This window comes from Platalea leucorodia, assembly GCF_965183815.1.
Source record: "Platalea leucorodia genome assembly, chromosome: 1".
In the NCBI taxonomy this organism is placed as follows: domain Eukaryota; kingdom Metazoa; phylum Chordata; class Aves; order Pelecaniformes; family Threskiornithidae; genus Platalea; species Platalea leucorodia.
This window is the reverse complement of record NC_138823.1, coordinates 51,550,340-51,567,589: the sequence shown is the minus strand read 5'-3', so window position 1 is coordinate 51,567,589 and position 17,250 is coordinate 51,550,340. Positions and strand designations below refer to the sequence as shown.

Here is a 17,250-nt window from a genome sequence, read left to right as displayed (position 1 = left end):
AATCAACATAGCTCTATTGTTCCTGGATTTGGGCTGATAGGAGATACGGATCTAGTCTTGCTTATGTAGCCTCTTGTTTTTAAATGTTGGGAACGCAATGTGTAGCTCCTATGAAAAGCACTTTGCTACAAAGAGTTAAAACAAAGAATGTTTCAATTAACTTTCTGTGAAAAAAATACTGTTGTTTTTTTTAATCAGTACAAAAAATTACTTAAAGAACAGATGTGAGCCTAGAGGATGGATAGAAAGAAAAAGACTTTATAGTTGAAGAAGGAAAAGTATGTAAGGAAAAGTAAGCCTTAAGACTGCTCTGAGAGGATTTACCCCTACCAAGGGAAATGTCTACAGGAGAGAAGCTAGTTAGAAGCTGTGATGACTGTTAGCTTGACTGAACAATTTCAGGCTACGTGGTGGTGTCAAGGAGCCCAGCCACTGCTCCCTTCCAACCCCAGACTCGGTGCTAGGCTCCTGGGCAGCTCCTGCGTGCCTGTGCGGCATCCTGGGTGCCTCTGCCTGCTGCGGGGCAGGGTGCTGGCCTGCACCCCTTCCCCGGTACTGCCCTGGGAGGGGAGCTGGGGGGAACAGCTTTTCTCAGGCTTCACCTCCTCTCTGACCAGATGCTCAGCCTATGAACTCACAAATGTCTCTCTGTGTTGAGGGGGTTCAGAAAAATGGTAGGCCAAGCCTAGCATGTGACAGGAAGGAAAATTGCACAAAGCTGCCACTCCTGCCCCCTTTTATTTTGCTCTCTGACCCTTTTCCTTTTGTTTGTTGTACTTGGTATAATGGAAGGGAACATCTGGACTTCAGTGACAGCAAACCAAATTTGCATGCATATAGCAGATAATTAAGCACGTGTCTCTCTGCAGCTGCAAACAGCAATTAGTCATAAGATAGCTTTCCACACCCCTTCCTGCCTATTCTTCTGTTCCCCTCAGAGGGCCCTCTCACGCATGCATCTCCAAGAGGCACTGAGCGCTGGCCTCCTTTTTATTTGTGAAGACAGTTGTACAGCTGAGTTTAAACCCTTCAAGATAACTTTGACGAGGATGAACTTCCTCTGATATATCAACTTCTGGTAGAAACTGCTATCTGCATAAGACACATGACCCAAATCCAAACACCAGTGTCTGCATCCCAGCTTAGCTGGGGCTATAAGCAGGTTTTGTTCCTAGTTCCTCCTCTCAGATCTGAGGAAACTGAGCTCTGGAGAGTCGTTTCTGACTGCTGATATTTTCTATGGCTGACCCTTGCCTCTCTGCAGTTGCCCAAGGCAAATACTGGCTTCTCTACTCCCTGCAGCTATAAAGAAGTTTATGTTTGCCCTACAGTTTCCACCCCAGGCCTATGAAGAGCATATTATAAAATCTTATCATGTTAAGTAAATACATATATCCTATGCCTGTCTTTCAGTTGTAGAGAGTCCCCTGGCAATAAAGCCATAGGTAGCATTTTGTCACCTAGGATAGGTGTCCTCATTTGTCCTCTGAGAGAGTCAAATTTTCTAGATAGGAAAAGCAGAAGTTACTCAGGGCTGCAACCAAGACACACAGTTTAGAGTCATTTGCAAAGCACAACAAATTTCTAGTTTGGTGAAAACCAAAGACTGTGTTGTATATTCCCAAATTTCAGCCTCTGGCATCGCATCTTTTAATTTATCTGTATGCTAAAACGGAGTGTAGTAATAGGGCGGGTTTCAGCAAGGGCAGGTGCAAGTTGGAGAAGAAAGGGCTGGAGTGTGATCAAAGGGACCACCATGCCTCAAGCAGGGATTAGATTCAATGGAATGGTTTCATAATCTGGACAACAGTGATTATTCCATGTCGCCTTTGCATTCGCTCATCTTATAACCAAGCTGCCTGATGAAGGCTTTTGTTGAGGTAAGAGTGTCATACCTGCATCATGATCTCTGCCGGAGAATGTTTGCATGTTTGAAATAACGTTCTTGGGTATAATTTGCAACGTTCCCGTTGGAGTTACTTCTGTTTGTTAATAGTATGTAGGCATTCCCAGCTATAACAAATTCACACAAACTGCAGAAAGCATTTGCATCAAGTAGTCGTTTGAAAACATAAATGCAGCTTTCGGAAACTTATTAAGGCCCAGAGACCTGTTTGAAATGGAAGTTTGCTTTTTTTTGTGAATGTCCTGTAACAGCAATGCACAACATGACCCTGGCTGGCACCAACAAGCACTGTAACACTGTCACGTGCATCTGCATTTCAGGCATAGCTGTGCTTACGGGAGCACATTCCAACACCAAATCCAGACAAAAATGTTAAGGCTTTTACTATTAGGGCAGGTGAACTCATTTTTCATTTGGGACCCACATATGTGGACCTACTTGATTTTAAGCAAATAGCATGGCTAGGCAGACTTGTGTATACATGAAACTGGTCAGCAGCACTGGTATTTGGTACATAACACCTACCTGACTTCAGTAAGACCCATAGCATTTGTGGAATAGCATGGTTACTCATCTCACAATTTCAGTTGTATAAAAACTGGGTATCTACTCTAGGCTCTCCTTCTACAGTCAATGGAGGGGGGTTAGTTATCCCCAAACAAAAACACATCCACACACCATCTTAAACAGATGCCATAAGAGGACATGGCAGCAGCCAACCTAGCTCTGGCCTCCGAGCAAGAAATCTACTGAACTAATTCCCAGAAGATGGATGCAGTGCTTGATTACACTTTAGTCCTCAGGAATAATTAGACCACCTTACAACCTAGCTATAGAAATACCATTGTGCAGTGTTGTCAGGAGGCCTCAGTGAAGAAAGGAACAAGCCATGGGGAATTATCTCCTGCTTCCAATTACAAGGAAAAATTGTCATTATAAATGCTTTTGTCATTCATCCTTTTCAGTACTGAGTTACCCAAACATAGTGTGGTTAGCTCCTGGCATCTCCATATTATAATGCTGTGACTCATCATGATGATAGGACAGTGCTCGGATCTGCGGCACTAGATTTGCCAGCATTTCTTCACCTTCTTATTTTTCAGTGTCTTGGTGCTACCACTGGAAGAAATGTCTGTTGAACTCATTGCTTTTGTGATGAGCCAGACACATTGGTGGACTCATGTTTCTTCTTAGTTTCTACCTTATACCAAAGAAACTAACATATATGAACTATTTTTTCGGTGCTTTGTATGATTTGAAGCTTGAGAACCTAAGAAGAAAATGTAGGCTGAACCCCAAGTGAAAGGCATATCAAATAAAGAGATGCGAGATAGAATGTGTATTTACATGTGCTTGTACAACTCCTCTAAAAATAGGTAAGTGCAAGAGCTATTAAAATGAAAGGAATGGAAGGAAAAAGAGAGGAACGCTTGCTGGATGAATTGCAGTAGAAAAAAGCATTTGAGAAAAATGCTAATGGAATGAAAAATAGGAAAGTGCACTGAGAAAATAAAAGATTATTTCTCCTTGTGCTATGTCTGGAAGAGGAACTCTGAAAAAAAGGCCAGTAAAAGCATAGCTTTTCTCACGGTATTCTGGTTATTGCTGTGTGTAACTCATAATGGCTAAAATTACGCAACTCAATTTAAGATGCTTGCCTGGTATATAGCTCTTAGCCTCACAAAACGCTGTTAGTAGAACAATAAATAGTGAGTCAGTACAGGATAAGTCGCCCAATATGTGGTTTCAAAAGGCACTGTGCTGTTTAAGGGCAGGAGTGATTGCAGAATCCAAATACACTTTAAAAAAAAGGAGGGTTATTAAATTTGTTATTCTGCTGTTACTTTAATAAAAATCTTGTTGCACGTTAAGTCACTCCTGTGGTTACCATTACATGCACACAGAATCTTGACTTTGCCATTTCTCTTCATCTGCAATGCAGCGTTTCACTTGCAGAGCAAACGCTGCCACTTCCCATCGCGGGAACTGATTCTGGTAGTCACTGCTTGGAGGAATCTTTAATTCTCAAGAGTGTTTCCCAGTTCACATACCTTGATTAACAGGTGCCCAAATAGGAACATTTTATAAACCAATTTGGACAGAGTACATATTCCAAATAAATGGCCTAAATTTCCAGAAGTAAGTGGAAGAATGAGAAAACCTAGTGGTAAGCAAAAAGAGACATCACTTCTTATTTTAGAGAATAGGAACCTCAGTCAACTGCATGCTGCTTATTTCATTAAGTAACAGAAGATAACACATACATTCCTGGTTTTGCTTAATTTCATTATGGAACTGTCAACTCAAAATCTAGTTGGTCAAGCGTCAGCTTCCAGTGTCTTAAATTCTCTTTTAAATTAAATGTCAGATATAGAAAATAATCTCACCAAATGACAAATGTATATTTTTATGTCTACTTTATAGTTTTACACATCAAAATGTGAAGAATCTTGCATTCATATAAACTGACAGTCCATTCACATAAACTAATGTTTATAACTATAGAAAAACAAATTAAGGCAAAGAAGAATAGAATGAAGATTATTTAAGCACATGGCTCTATTTAGCTGTTGCCTCTAGATAATGCTGTAACCTGAGTATATATAAATATACATACTGCCTGAATACACACTTAATAGAAGATGATCCCTTCACTTTAGGTTTATACAAATAGACACGATGACTTTTCTCACAACTTAAATGATTCTCTAAATTAAATGGTACAACTAGTTATTTTCTTGAGTGAGCAGCAAAAGCATTCAGACCAAGGCACAAGTTTCACAGATGAAAAGCTAGTATCCAGAAATAAAAACTTTGATATCTGGGGTAGCATCTGTCTCTCAATATGTTTTCTAGGCTTCTTTCTGCCTTATGATATATGCTGCAGACCATGCTGCTTCTTTTAAAAGCCAGTTGCCATGTCTATGTGTGCAAGCCTCAGAGAAGAGTTTTGTAAAGAACAGAGCACTATGTTCCAGAAGACATGATTAAACTCCCAAAACATAAGGAACTGAAAGAATCAGAGACAAAGATATCAGTAGCTAACACAGCATATATGCAAGGGAAGAAGCTCACCATCTTTGTAGGCATATATGTTGCTGACAGAGCTGCTCAAATGAACATACTCTGTGTGGTCTATTCCAGTTACAGAAAGTCAAGATGCTTTAGTCTGAGGCAGTCATAGACTAGTGAATGCCTTGATGTAGCATAGTCACTAATGTTAATGCACAAAATTATCATGCATTACCACCCCATCAATACGTATGAGAACCAATGCATGGAGAATTTAAGTGGCTTGCTGAAAAGACACAGGTGAGGCAAGGTTTCCTCATATGTGAGTGACATATGACTATCAGGTGGCGATGGTTTCTTAGACCTTGAAGTGGTACGCCCATCTACAAGCCTACAGCAACAAGCAAATGTGAAAACAGGACAAAAGTGACATCTGCACAAGAATCCACTGTTTGCAGTTTTACTAATCCTGGGAAAGGGAGATTCAGAGCTCTGCCATGGCTGCTTCATAACCTCCGTCTGCCTCCCAAGCTGAGCTCTTGGCTGCCTTTGGTACTCATCCATAAGCCCACCGCGTCTTTCTTTCATGCCTTCCTTTCTGTTTACCGCAACTACTGGTCACTGCAGTGGTGAATATCTTCCAAAGAGAAGAGCGTAAAGCTGGGTCACACAGCCTTGCCCAGTCTCCTCTAGATGATTACCTGGACAATCTGTCTACATAAACTTGTGTCTTGTGTCACAAAAAACTGTCGTCAGTGAGGTCTACTGAGCTTTTTGTGCCTAGAATTTTTAACAAAATATTCCCTGCTCTCAGGCTAGGAAAAAGAAGAGGGGCAAGAAGTGCAGATTTCAAAACTGAAAAACAAACATGACATCTAACATGGCCAAAATAAAACCTCTGTAGCCCAATAGAGGCCGTTCTATTTTTGTAGTGAAGGACTGAGGAATAAGCTAGTGAAAAATGTTAAGATGCTAAATATAAAACATATATAATGCCAAAAGTCCCAAGTGGAAGTAGAAAAGTATGAATGTTGCTGACAAGTAATCTTTAAATAATCTCATTTCAAATCGCATTATGCATCAAGCTGCTTGACACCTGTGAGAAAATATTTACTGCTAAACTAGTAAAAGGAAAATAAGCCTTAGCAAGATATTATGTTTATTACGTTCCAAACATTTCAAAATACGTCCTACAAGGATTTTTGATTATTTTAAATTACAAGGAGTGGTGGGGAGCACTAACACAAAGGGTGTTTATTAAGGCTGATGTGTTTGCCATAGATTATCTATCGCCTTGCTGACTACTCATTTTTCATCATAAGCTTGAAAGTACAAAGGTATATCCTCAGTGACGGGGCAAATAATTTGTTGGTGAATGCTATACATATAGTTAGATACATGTACATGTATATAGAGGAATATATAGAGAAAAATCCTTCACAAATGCATCTGGTCTGTGAAATGGCTTCATGCACAATTGAAAAATGCAGGAAAACTGGAGGAATCCTCCAAAGCAGATCAGCAAAAATGATTAGAGTATTACAATTTATGGCCTGCTTGCAAAAGGTCAAAGTGAATAGGTTCTTATTTGTTCTAAAAAGTGAAAGATGAACAGAGCCCCAGTCAAGGTCCCCTAATCTAGAAACAAGAGTATTGCGTGGGACAAATAATGTTTATATTTTCCAGTTTGAGCAAGACAGGCCTACCTCACTCTCCATACACAAAACCATTAAGTTCACCTGTTTTAATTTGCTATTACCCCCCTGCTTCTGCACCAAAGATGCAATCAATCGTTTTCATTGGTCACTGGAGCAAGAAGAAGAAGGAAAATTAATTTGCAGACTCTCTGTACTGAAAAGATTTTAAGGACATTTAGACAAAGATTTGCCTTTTATGATCTAGATGAATTTGTTCTGACTCCCCAGAAAGGACTGGGCTAGAACTGGTGGATTTCTGGCAATCAATCTGGGCTTTACATTTCATGCTCTCTGGCAATAGAGAGCAGGTATTTTTACAATCAAATGTAGATCTGAACTCTGCAGGAAGTCATTCCTCTGAAAGTAAAACATTTTAAATTGGCTCTTAAAAATTCAAGTAGGATGATTATTTTGTGTGGAAGTTTTTCCAATTAATTTTCATAAAACAGGCCAGCATGTGGCTGCTGCCTGAACAGAGCAGCTGTTAGTATTTAATACTTGTGTATTCCTTTGTTTTCTGCGGAACTGTGTGCATATGTTTGGCCATTAGCACATTCTGGGGAAAAAAACCCACACTAAAAAGCTCTGTCATTTAGCATCCTTTATATAGCAAAAATTATACACCTTCATATGCTTCAGTAAAAATAACTCTGTGTGACTGCACATGAATTTATCCCATTATATGACTGATTACATATTGGGTCCAGAGCAACAATAAGTGTGGATAAAAATAAACATTATAAAATATAATCAAAATATGAAAAAATATATGAAATTGCTCTTACTTGCTCTGTCTCATCTTTCACTTTCCTTTTTGACTTTCCTAGAACTTTACCTGCTCTGACCCAGCCATCTCTGTGATTTCTCTGTGCAGAAATGCCACAGCGCAGCCCTTGTTACAAACTAGATGAGAGCAGCCAGGAATGACTGCTCAAGGGACCAGGATCAGTCACCTTCCATCTGATAGCTCTCCATACACGAAAGGCTTCCTGTGAAAAATAGGCAGGGAAAACAGAAAGCTTGTGAGAGGAAGGAGTAGCTGATTCTGGAGTAAAGTTCACTGCAACAAACGGAGGTTATTCTTCTAATTGTTATTACTGTAACACTCTTTAATCAGAGGAAAGGGTCAAACGACTCATTTCAGTATCCTTGGAATAATTCAAAGAGGCTCATTAAGCCTGGTTATTTTTTTTTACTGGGATATGTATGCATACTCCTTGTCTATTGACAGGACAAATAATTTCAACAGTCATTTCATGTGTGTGTCCTTAGGCGGGGTTTAGCCCTTAAAACAACAATGCATATTAATAGGAAAATGCGGAGAGCCAGCTCTGAAGATTAGCTTCACTTTGTAGTATTGCTTAGTTGTTGCACTGTATGGAAAATGCATGATGATAACAGATGTAGAGCTCACCACTCATAAATATTTAAATGATAAGACACAAAAGGCAGGCACCTTCATTGCTGCAAAACTCAGAGATACAGTCCGAGGCACAAAGCCCAAGAACAAGTGCCTTTAGCTACTTAAAAAGTTCATTTCCTTAGAAATGTACTTGTGAACTTAATAATTCTTTTCTTACCAAATACAATATATTCAAAAAGGGAAGATACTCACATTTATGTATTCACTAGCCATTTATTGGCAGTCACCAACACACATAAGACCCCTCTGACAGCTGGCGTGGAAAAGATGATTATACCCTGGATTCTGACACCCCTTCATAACCAACAGTGGGACCACACCTGATATTTAACTAGAATAGCAAATCCTCAAAAGGAATTAAAAATTACAGGAGCGGATTCTGCAGGTTTGTGTCTGAGATTGAAAAAGTGTGGGAGATGTCTTTATGATTTTAACTAGTATTTTCAACACTTTATATACATACACAGTCACACTTTTTGCAACACAGAGGAAAAAAGTTAATTCCATTCTCAAGGATTTTACTTCTCTCTACTTAAACGTGCAGCGACTCTAACTTAATTGCTGATGATCAAATATTCTAAGTCCACTGCTGAAATTTCATCTCCATCTTAAAAAGTGTAAATTGTACCAGGCTTCTTGAGGTGTTCCAGGACAGAGGCAAAGTTTTGGAACAAGATAGGTAAAAAGAAACCCAGCAAAATCAGATTTAGGGCACTCTGAGACAGAAGCAAGGGGTTAGATTGCCTCATCCAGACACAGTAGAGAAGGGCCCTGGGACAAGTGGGACCTAATTTACAGAGTATGAAAATGATATTAAAGAAAATATGAATATAGGTCTGTTCTTGTTTTTAACTCTTTTCTCTCTGATGCCTTTGATAAATCAATATGCTTTTCTGTAATAATTTATTCCCTGCTACTTCAACTTTTGCCGTTCTCTGTAGGTCATGGAGTTTATAGTAGGGCTAAATTCCAATTAGACTTACAGAGGAAAAACACTAATGAAAACCAATTTTTGACTCAGGGACCAGTATGTGAAGACGATGACTTGCAGGACTTCTCCCTGTCAGAAGCACAAAGACAGGGCAGAAACTTGGGAAGCTCGTCAAACGGAAGAGCAATTCAATCTTCTTATGGATCCTCTGAGAACTCAGCATAGAGAAGGCTAACTCCTACCTCCAAGTACTATTTCTGAGGAGCAGCAAAGAGCCAAGTCCTTTGTGAAACACCTACTCCGTTTCTCCAAAGCTAGACTCCTATTTCCTAGCCCCTGTGTTTGAATAGTAGTGTAGCAGGGCTGTGTGCTCTCTGCAGGTTTTTGGCCCCATGCACAAGGAGCTAGAATTCTTTGAGATCTTCCTTCTAGCACCCAGTTGCTCCAGACCTTGCTGAGGCCTGGCACTGATAATCTGTTTTCTGTAACAAATGCTTTTATAACTCTCCGGTAGCTAGCTATTCATTTTGAAGCTCAAGACGTGAATAGCTAAATCAACTCTCTGGAAACACAGCTATAAATCTACGGAAAAAAATTGGCAGAATGAAACTGCATTTCAACTGCTCAAGTAGAGAAGTAACACATTTAAACACCAGTAATGAAGCAGTATGACATCTGCAGTTTGATTTCAACAGCTGAGCAGCAGCAGTTTTATAGTGCCTATGTTGTTGTGAACTGCACTGGAACCGCATTTTCCTGCAGAACTGGATTTGAAATCAGCGGGGCTGTAAGTCTCCCTGCCCGCTCTGTAACGGCAGATGAGGTCTTGTAATGGGTTGCAGTTAGTTTGATTCACACGAAGGATGTGGTACCTCTGATTCAGCCTGCTAAAAATGGCCAGGGGAGTGAGGAAACTACAGCGAACAGAGCTACATGGATGACTTGTACTTGCTAATCAAACCTTGTATTTACTTCCCTGCCTACCAACACTCTAAACATCTTTCTTGGTTTGTTTGTTTTTTGTTTTTTTTTAATCCTGGTAGCATACTATCATCAGCACGATAGGCACTCATCAGCCAACAATTTCAGCAGAGGGGCCAGTCAGTGGCCAGCTTTCCCCTTGCTTCACAGCTCACTGCAGTGCAGTATTAAATAACCCATGCTACTGTGGCCTATGTTACCTCTCTCTTACGAAAACAGATTGAGGTGACTGGTTTGTAATTACTCAAGGACAATGAAATTACTGATGGTGAGCAAGAATTGCACTTTTAATAAATTAACTGGCCTAAAATTTCCAAGACCTTTACTCTGGTTTCCTAGAAGTTGTTAGATAGCTCAAGATAGCCTGTACCTTTGCTCTTCTCTTTGACAAGCTTGCACACACCTGAAACAGAGACCAAAGGTGGTGAAACTGCAACTGCAACTTCTTTTTAGCAAGGCTGCTTGAATTTGTGGAGTCCAAATTTCACAAATAACCTGCGAACACATGAGAGAACACGTCATTCCCCGTTCATGCTGTGCTGACTTCCTACAAGCCCTTGAGGATTTCTAGGCTGTGTAGATGATGCTGTTTTGGAGATGTGCATTGTAACAGAAGGCATGTTCTCTTTAAACACCCCTCTGAGTATCCAGCTCTGCTCAGTCAAGACAGAGGGGCCGGGAATCGGCCAAAGGGCCCGATTCACACCTGACAGATTTCAGAAGCCTCCTGGCATTAGACAATCCTTGCCTTTCAAAAAGTGTTGTCTCCAAAGGTTTTTGGTACAGAGTATTTCCCAAGGCGGTGGTAGTGATTCCCATAAGACACATACAGAAATATTGCTAATTGATTCACAGGAAGACAGATGTTTTTCTTGACAGTGAAGAGGTGTTGCTACTAAAAGTAGAGCGTGGTCCCATTCTTTTTTATGCTAGCAAGATGGGGCGAGGGGGGAAGTCTGATCCTTAAATTTTCGCAAGAGCAGCTGTAGCACCATCCTAGCTGACAGGAAGCAAGACCAGGTTGTAGGCAATAGCCTTTGTCTCCACCCAAATTTAAGTGCAGCAAAGAAAACCTCTTCCTGCAAAGGAGGGTGAAAACAACGTGGGTGTATTTTCAGTACCCTGTACGTGACCATTTTGGGTTGGAATGGATACATTTATGCAAGTGTACTTTCTCATCCATCCTGTGCTTGGAAACACCTGCCAGACTACCCTGTATCTGAACCAAACTTTCAAAACACTGATACTCGCTGTCAGCTTCACGGGCAAGTTCACATTGCTGCTGATGGAGGTAGGTGCCAAGAGCTAGGGAGTAAATTTCTCGAAACACTACGGTTTCCCACACTTGCACTAGGGAGGCTGCAAAGTCACCCTTGTACAAATGAGGAATTTCAGTCTCTGTGCTAGTGACCTCGGCCACTGACTAAAATTACTTAAAAAAAAAAAAAAAAAAAAATCACTTCCCTGAAAAGGGAAAGCTGCATTATCAGAGGAGGACTTCATTACTTCACGTCCAAGGCCCGGCTGCGGCCCCAGCTCCCGCATCCCACCCGTGGAAAACCCCGCTGGGTTTCGGGAGAGGCCTCAGGGCTGCGGGCAGCCCGCCTGGCGGGAGGGGGGCTGCCCGGCACCCAGCCGGCCGCGCCGCGCCCACCGGCGCGGCGAGGGGAGGCGTGGGGAAGCCACGCCGAGGGAAGAAAACCGAAGCGGGACAAAACAAGCAAGCTCCGCACACAAATTCCCTCCAAGCCGGGTATCAGCGCCTGCCTGCCTCTCGCCGAGGCTCGCCGTGCCTTCCCCGGCGCCAGGGGGACGGAGTCCCCGGGCAGAGGACGAAGAAAGGCGGCTCAGGGCTCCGGGGGGAAGCAAAACGGGCGCCGCCACCGGCGGAGCCGCCCGCGACCGTTACACCCCCGGCCCCTCAGCCGGCGGCCGCGCCGCCCCCGCGCATGCGCGGCCCCCTGGGCGCCTGCGCGCTGGGGAGCGAGGCGGGCGCCGCTGCTTTTGGAGGGCTTGCGGGCGCGAGGCGGCTGCCGCGTCGCCGCAGCGCGGGCGGGCGGAGCAGGGCCCGGCGGCGGGCACTGCGTTCGCGCCTCCGCCGGCACCGGGCGCCCCCGGCTCCTCCCTCCGGGCACGCCGAGGAGGCACCGAGCCGGCCGGGAAGGGGCGGCGGGCGGGTACGTAGATAGGTAGGTAGAGGAGAGGAGAGCAGAGCAGAGCCGAGCCGAGCCGAGCCGGCTGTGTCCCACTGCCTCCTCATCGTCATGGCCGGCTCGGAGCAGCCGCCGCCACGGCGGGAGGACGGGGACGCGCCGCTGCCCATCGAGGACGCGGAGCTGGCGCTGGCCGGCATCAACATGCTGCTGAACAACGGCTTCCGCGAGTCCGACCAGCTCTTCAAGAAATACAGGTAGCCCCGGCCGCCCCTCCGCCGACCGCTCCCCGGGCGGCCCCCTCCGCCCGCCGGCGCCGGCCCGGCCTCCCCGCACCTGTCCCCGTCACCCACCTGCGCGGCCGCGCCGGCCCCGCTCTCCCCTCCGGCGGCCTCCTCCGGCCCGGCGGGCGGGCGGTGAGCGGGCGGCGGGGCCCCGCGCCCTGGGCAGGGGGGCTCGGCGCGGGCAGCCTCGCCCCGCCCGGCTCCCGGAGCGGGGAGGGCTGGCGCCCCCGGTTGCCGCCTCAGCCGGCGCTGTCGGGGGGGGGGGGGGGGGGGGGCACGCGCGATTCGCCCTCGTGGCGGGGGGGTGCGAGGCTGCGGATCCGCTCCGCGGGGCCCCCGCGGGGCGGCGGGGTGCTGCTGGGAAGGCGGCTGGTGCCCGCCGCCCCGGGAAGGGGTGGGGAAGGGCTGGGCAGGGCCGGCCGGTGCCTCGGTAGCGCTGGCGGCGGCGAGCGGGTAAGCACCCACGTGCGGCTGAAGGCGTTTCCTGGGGGTTTTCGCTCCGGCGCTCGTATGCGGTCTGATGCTGGCTTCACCCGGCAAAAACGGCTACCGACAAAAGGTCCTTGCATGTTGCTGTGATTATCTTCGGGCTGCGAAGATTATCTTCGTAATCCCTGCCTACATCGTGTCTAGCTTTGTTAAGTAGTCATCCGGTGGGAATGGCATTAACGCAACTGCATAAGTCACTCTTAAAGAAGAGCCTATACCTGTCCTTTTTGTCTGAGGACTAATGCACTCCACGCAAGCTTGAGCTGCTGTAATTCCGCATACATTCTAAATAATTAATATCGACTGTACTGCTGTTGTCTGTATGATTAAAAAAGACTTTGATTTAAAATAGCATTTCATAGCGATGGTGTACTTACGCACTTAAATCTTATTTACAAAAAGGATGTTTGGAGGTAGAGTGGGGGAGTGAGACAAATTAAGAAAACTCCCTGTAATAATAATGGAATAATAACTTCACTGTGTACCTGCCACAGTCTAATATTAAACATGTCATTCTGTCTCTAGTATGTACTGCTATGTTACATAGGCAGTACTGTTGTGTAGAATTAATTGAAATATTGCAGGTGACAAGTAAGGCCCCGATTCTGCGTTCCTCACATGCATAACATGCAGCTCGCATTCATATGAAGTTGCACTATATGAGTTACTTATTTCTTGAGTCCGTTGAAGCCATCAATTGTTCTAGGTATCTAGGGAACCTGTTGGTTTTGGTTGTTTGTTTTGAGTTGTGTATGTTTTTTTTTTAAGATGCCAGATCAGGAACACTTGATGAGATTTCCTCCCCTCTGTTTTTTGTTGTGTTGTGCCATTTCTTTCTGTCAGTAGTGTGAATCTGGAAGTAGTCTAGGAATTCTAAATATATGATGCTTCTTACATTGTATAGTAATGCTAGGGAGTAAAATTGTTAAGATTCCTGTTTTCAAAATGCAGTTTAATCCTCCTTTGAAAGGGTGAGTAATGATATCTTTTGCAAATTGCTCTCTTGATTATCTAGAAGGTTTATTACTAAGGATTTCTTAAATGCAGAAAACGATCTATCTTTTTTCCAGGTGCGGGCTTTTCTTTGTTTGATTTTTATCAAGAGGTGACTTTAAGTTCAGTGTACTGTTTGATCTTGGATTTGTAAACACTACCTGCAAGGAGTAAACGGGAATTCCTTCATTAGATTAAGTGGTTTTATGATTCATAAATTGAAAATTGCAGCCTTAGTTTCTAAATGACCGTGAAAAATCTCCAGCCCTGTCTGCCTCATCCCAAAATTCGTATCAGGGTTCCTCTTGCTGTGAACTAGTAGACCTTTATTGAATTGTATTAGAGGTAGGAGAGAAGATACAGCAAAGTATGCTCAACTTCCTATAAATTTGGATTTTGGAGACACGTGCAATGAGGTTGACTTTTTCCCCCCCCAATGGTTTTTGGTTCTATACTTGTCTTGGATGCGTTCTTCCTACACGGACTTAGGTAGTGCCATTATACGTTTCCTGGCGTACAGCCTTAAATGACTATATTTTTGTTGATGTATGCTTGAAATTATGAAGTAGAGCCCATCCTAAATGGGACTGGTAAGCAGAAGGAGCAGCTTTTGGGAGCTCTCCATAATGTAATATGGATGCTTGTAATTTGCAGCACTAGAGCTCAAAGACGTCTGATGAAATGCAGCTTTTTGACCTTGATGCGAGTGTGTGTTGTCTGTATTTCGAGTGACCTTTCTTACAGAAAGTGTTAATTCTAGACTACTGCCTATGCAGGTAGTTTAGCTCTTTTTCAAAAGCTTAACAGTTATCAGATGAATCCTGGAAGTAGGAATGCAATGGAATTTTTTTTTCTTATGGAAACCGTTTAAGAACCTACAAGAATATTTGGAAACTCAATAATTCAGGAAAACTTCAGTTTCATTAGCCACATCATTTAAACTAGTTTCTTAGAAACTACTGGTTTTTGCCTCTGCTTGTTGTTGCTTATTATTTCTTTAATTTTTTCTTCACTTGTCACCTGAAGAATCTTGTGAAATATTAATTCAAATCCATACTGCTGTCTTTATGGGACAGTAGACAACCTTAATGAGCCTAAGGATAGCTGTCATTCCAAAGCAGGCTGGATCTGTTTCTTTCTTTGCTATTTTGCGTTTTTGCAGCTTCCAGAAAGCTGGCTGATGAGCCCAAAATCAGTTACATTTGAAAACTGGTCATAATGCAGTCCTTGAGGAAAGCAGGGTTGAAATGGCAGCTCTGTTTCATATGTATAACTGTAACAGTAAAGTCTTGCCTTTGAAGAGTGACTTTGAAGTCATTGGCTATAGAACCATTGTTTCTGTGTTGGGCATGGGAGCATAATAGTTTGTCTTTTGGTGTTTAGAGCTCATATATATCTATTTAGAATCCGAAGAAGTCAGATGAATGTGTCTGTTGTGTGTCGGATACAACATGTAGTTGGAACTGCATTGAATATCACTGTAAAGCAGTTAATGATTTGTGAGGTGTAGTTTGTGACTTGTTTTGTTTTAAATTGTACTTGAGGGAAGATACCAGGGTTTGAAAAATCATCTGCAAGTAGCATTGACATCTGCATATGCTTTTTGTCATTTCTTTTTTTTTTTTAAGAAGTCTAGATCTTCCACCTGCTAGTGGTGACAGCCTTCCAAACCTCAATCAAATACCAATGGATATGATATTTTCATAAATCTACAACAGACAGCACCACCATCTCTAATGCTTGTATCTGTGTCAGGTCACCACAGCGCTAACTCATATTTGAAACTGTCAGGTATCAATCTTTCTGTTCAGCTTGAACAATGTGGACGCCATCCCAGTTCGCATCGCTCTAAACTTTGAGTACCTCTGAAAGCTGCAAGAGATGTGGAGGTTAACCAAGGACATAGGCATTGGAGATGAAGCCCGCAATCAGCCCGTGGGATGGTATCATTTTGGTGAACCACCCTGACACTAGCAAGAAGGCTGGAATTGGAGTGTTCTTTTTTCCCCTTATAGCTTTGTGGATTCCTAAATGTTTAAGAAAAGAAGAAACTGTCAAAAGACCTTTGTTTTTGCTGATTCTTCACTTTTTAAGAACATTTGCAATTCAAAAATGATTTAAAAACTTCCTCCAGCTAAGAGGAGAGAAGACAGTGTCGAATATAAGCAGGAGCTTTTGTGCTGAATGTTGACTCACAACATAAAGCATAAGATCAGGGATATTATCTTAAAAGAAATCCAGCAGTCTTCTGTCTCCTACCAGGGAAACGTTTGACTTTTTGTGTGAACGGCTCTTACTTCTGAGAAGATTTGATAAAGTTTTCAACTTGCATCTGAATGAAAAGAGAAATGGTATAAGATGGCTAAGTAAAATGTATGTAATAAGGTCATCTCCAAGGAAGAAAATGAAGATGTTAAAGAGGAAACGTGATTCTAAGACACAATGTGTAAAGATTTAAAGAATGGGGTCAGTGTAGGAAAACATGCTGTACAACCTGCTAGGGTAAAGCAGAACATGGAGAAGAGTGGAAAGTTGGAGCAAATGGGAAAGTGAGAAAAAAGTTTGGTACGCTTACTTTAAAAACCTGAAATTTTTAAAGTTATGACATCTTACAATATACGTATTAACAGACATACAAACTTCAGTAATGGACCAGAAATTCCATTGTGGGTAGGTGTTCAAACATAATATTACCAATTTAAAATGGTGTCTGTGGCTCAAAATACTTTTGACCCAAATACAAGTTGAGACAAGGTGACGTTAAGCCAGCATTGATCAGCAGGTAGATTATGGCCCATGTATAGGCAGTCTGACCGCTGTTGAAATTCTTGTTTATGGAGCTCAGCAAAGGAACCTTAAGAACAAAAAATTAAGTGATTTAGTGGATGTTTTGGTAGCTTCTCTAAAGATAAGGACAGCAGGGTGGGAACTGGCATAAGTCAGTTGGGGGAAGGATGATGGCATCTTGATTGGCAGCATGAGAATCAGTCATAGGTGCCCTGGTAGCGACCCTGTGTGCTTTTGTTTATGGCATGCTGCCTGATGGATGTATAGAAAGGAGGGTTATGTACAAGGGAAGTGATTTTTAGCAGCAATGTTCTAAATGTGTAATAAACATGTATCTCAGTGAGGTAAGATTTCATTGCTCAAGGCTAGGCAGAGCACATTACAGTAATAGTGATGCACGTAAAAGCAGCATCAGTTTTCCGGTTATGTGGGTAGGTTAGAAAAATTTTATGTCTTCTACAGTTTAAATCTTCAAGACCTGTGTACATAGAGATGGTGACATTGAATGTGACATTTAGTTTTGTGGACTTCATGACAGAGACAAGTGTCGCCAAAAGAAGTGGTAAAAAGGGCAGAGGGAGGTTGAGGATCCAT

At 43.0% G+C, this 17,250-nt stretch overlaps 1 protein-coding gene across 1 annotated transcript in view; it reads left to right on the top strand.

Moving 5' to 3' along the window:
- Positions 1–12,060: 12,060 nt before the first annotated feature.
- TTC39C (tetratricopeptide repeat domain 39C) overlaps positions 12,061–17,250 on the top strand; it is a 36,236-nt gene continuing 31,046 nt past the window's right edge. Inside the window, exon 1 of the mRNA XM_082313985.1 lies at positions 12,061–12,360. Coding sequence (XP_082170111.1) covers positions 12,215–12,360 — 146 coding nt within the window. The 5' untranslated portion in view covers positions 12,061–12,214. The remainder of the gene's footprint in view (positions 12,361–17,250) is intronic.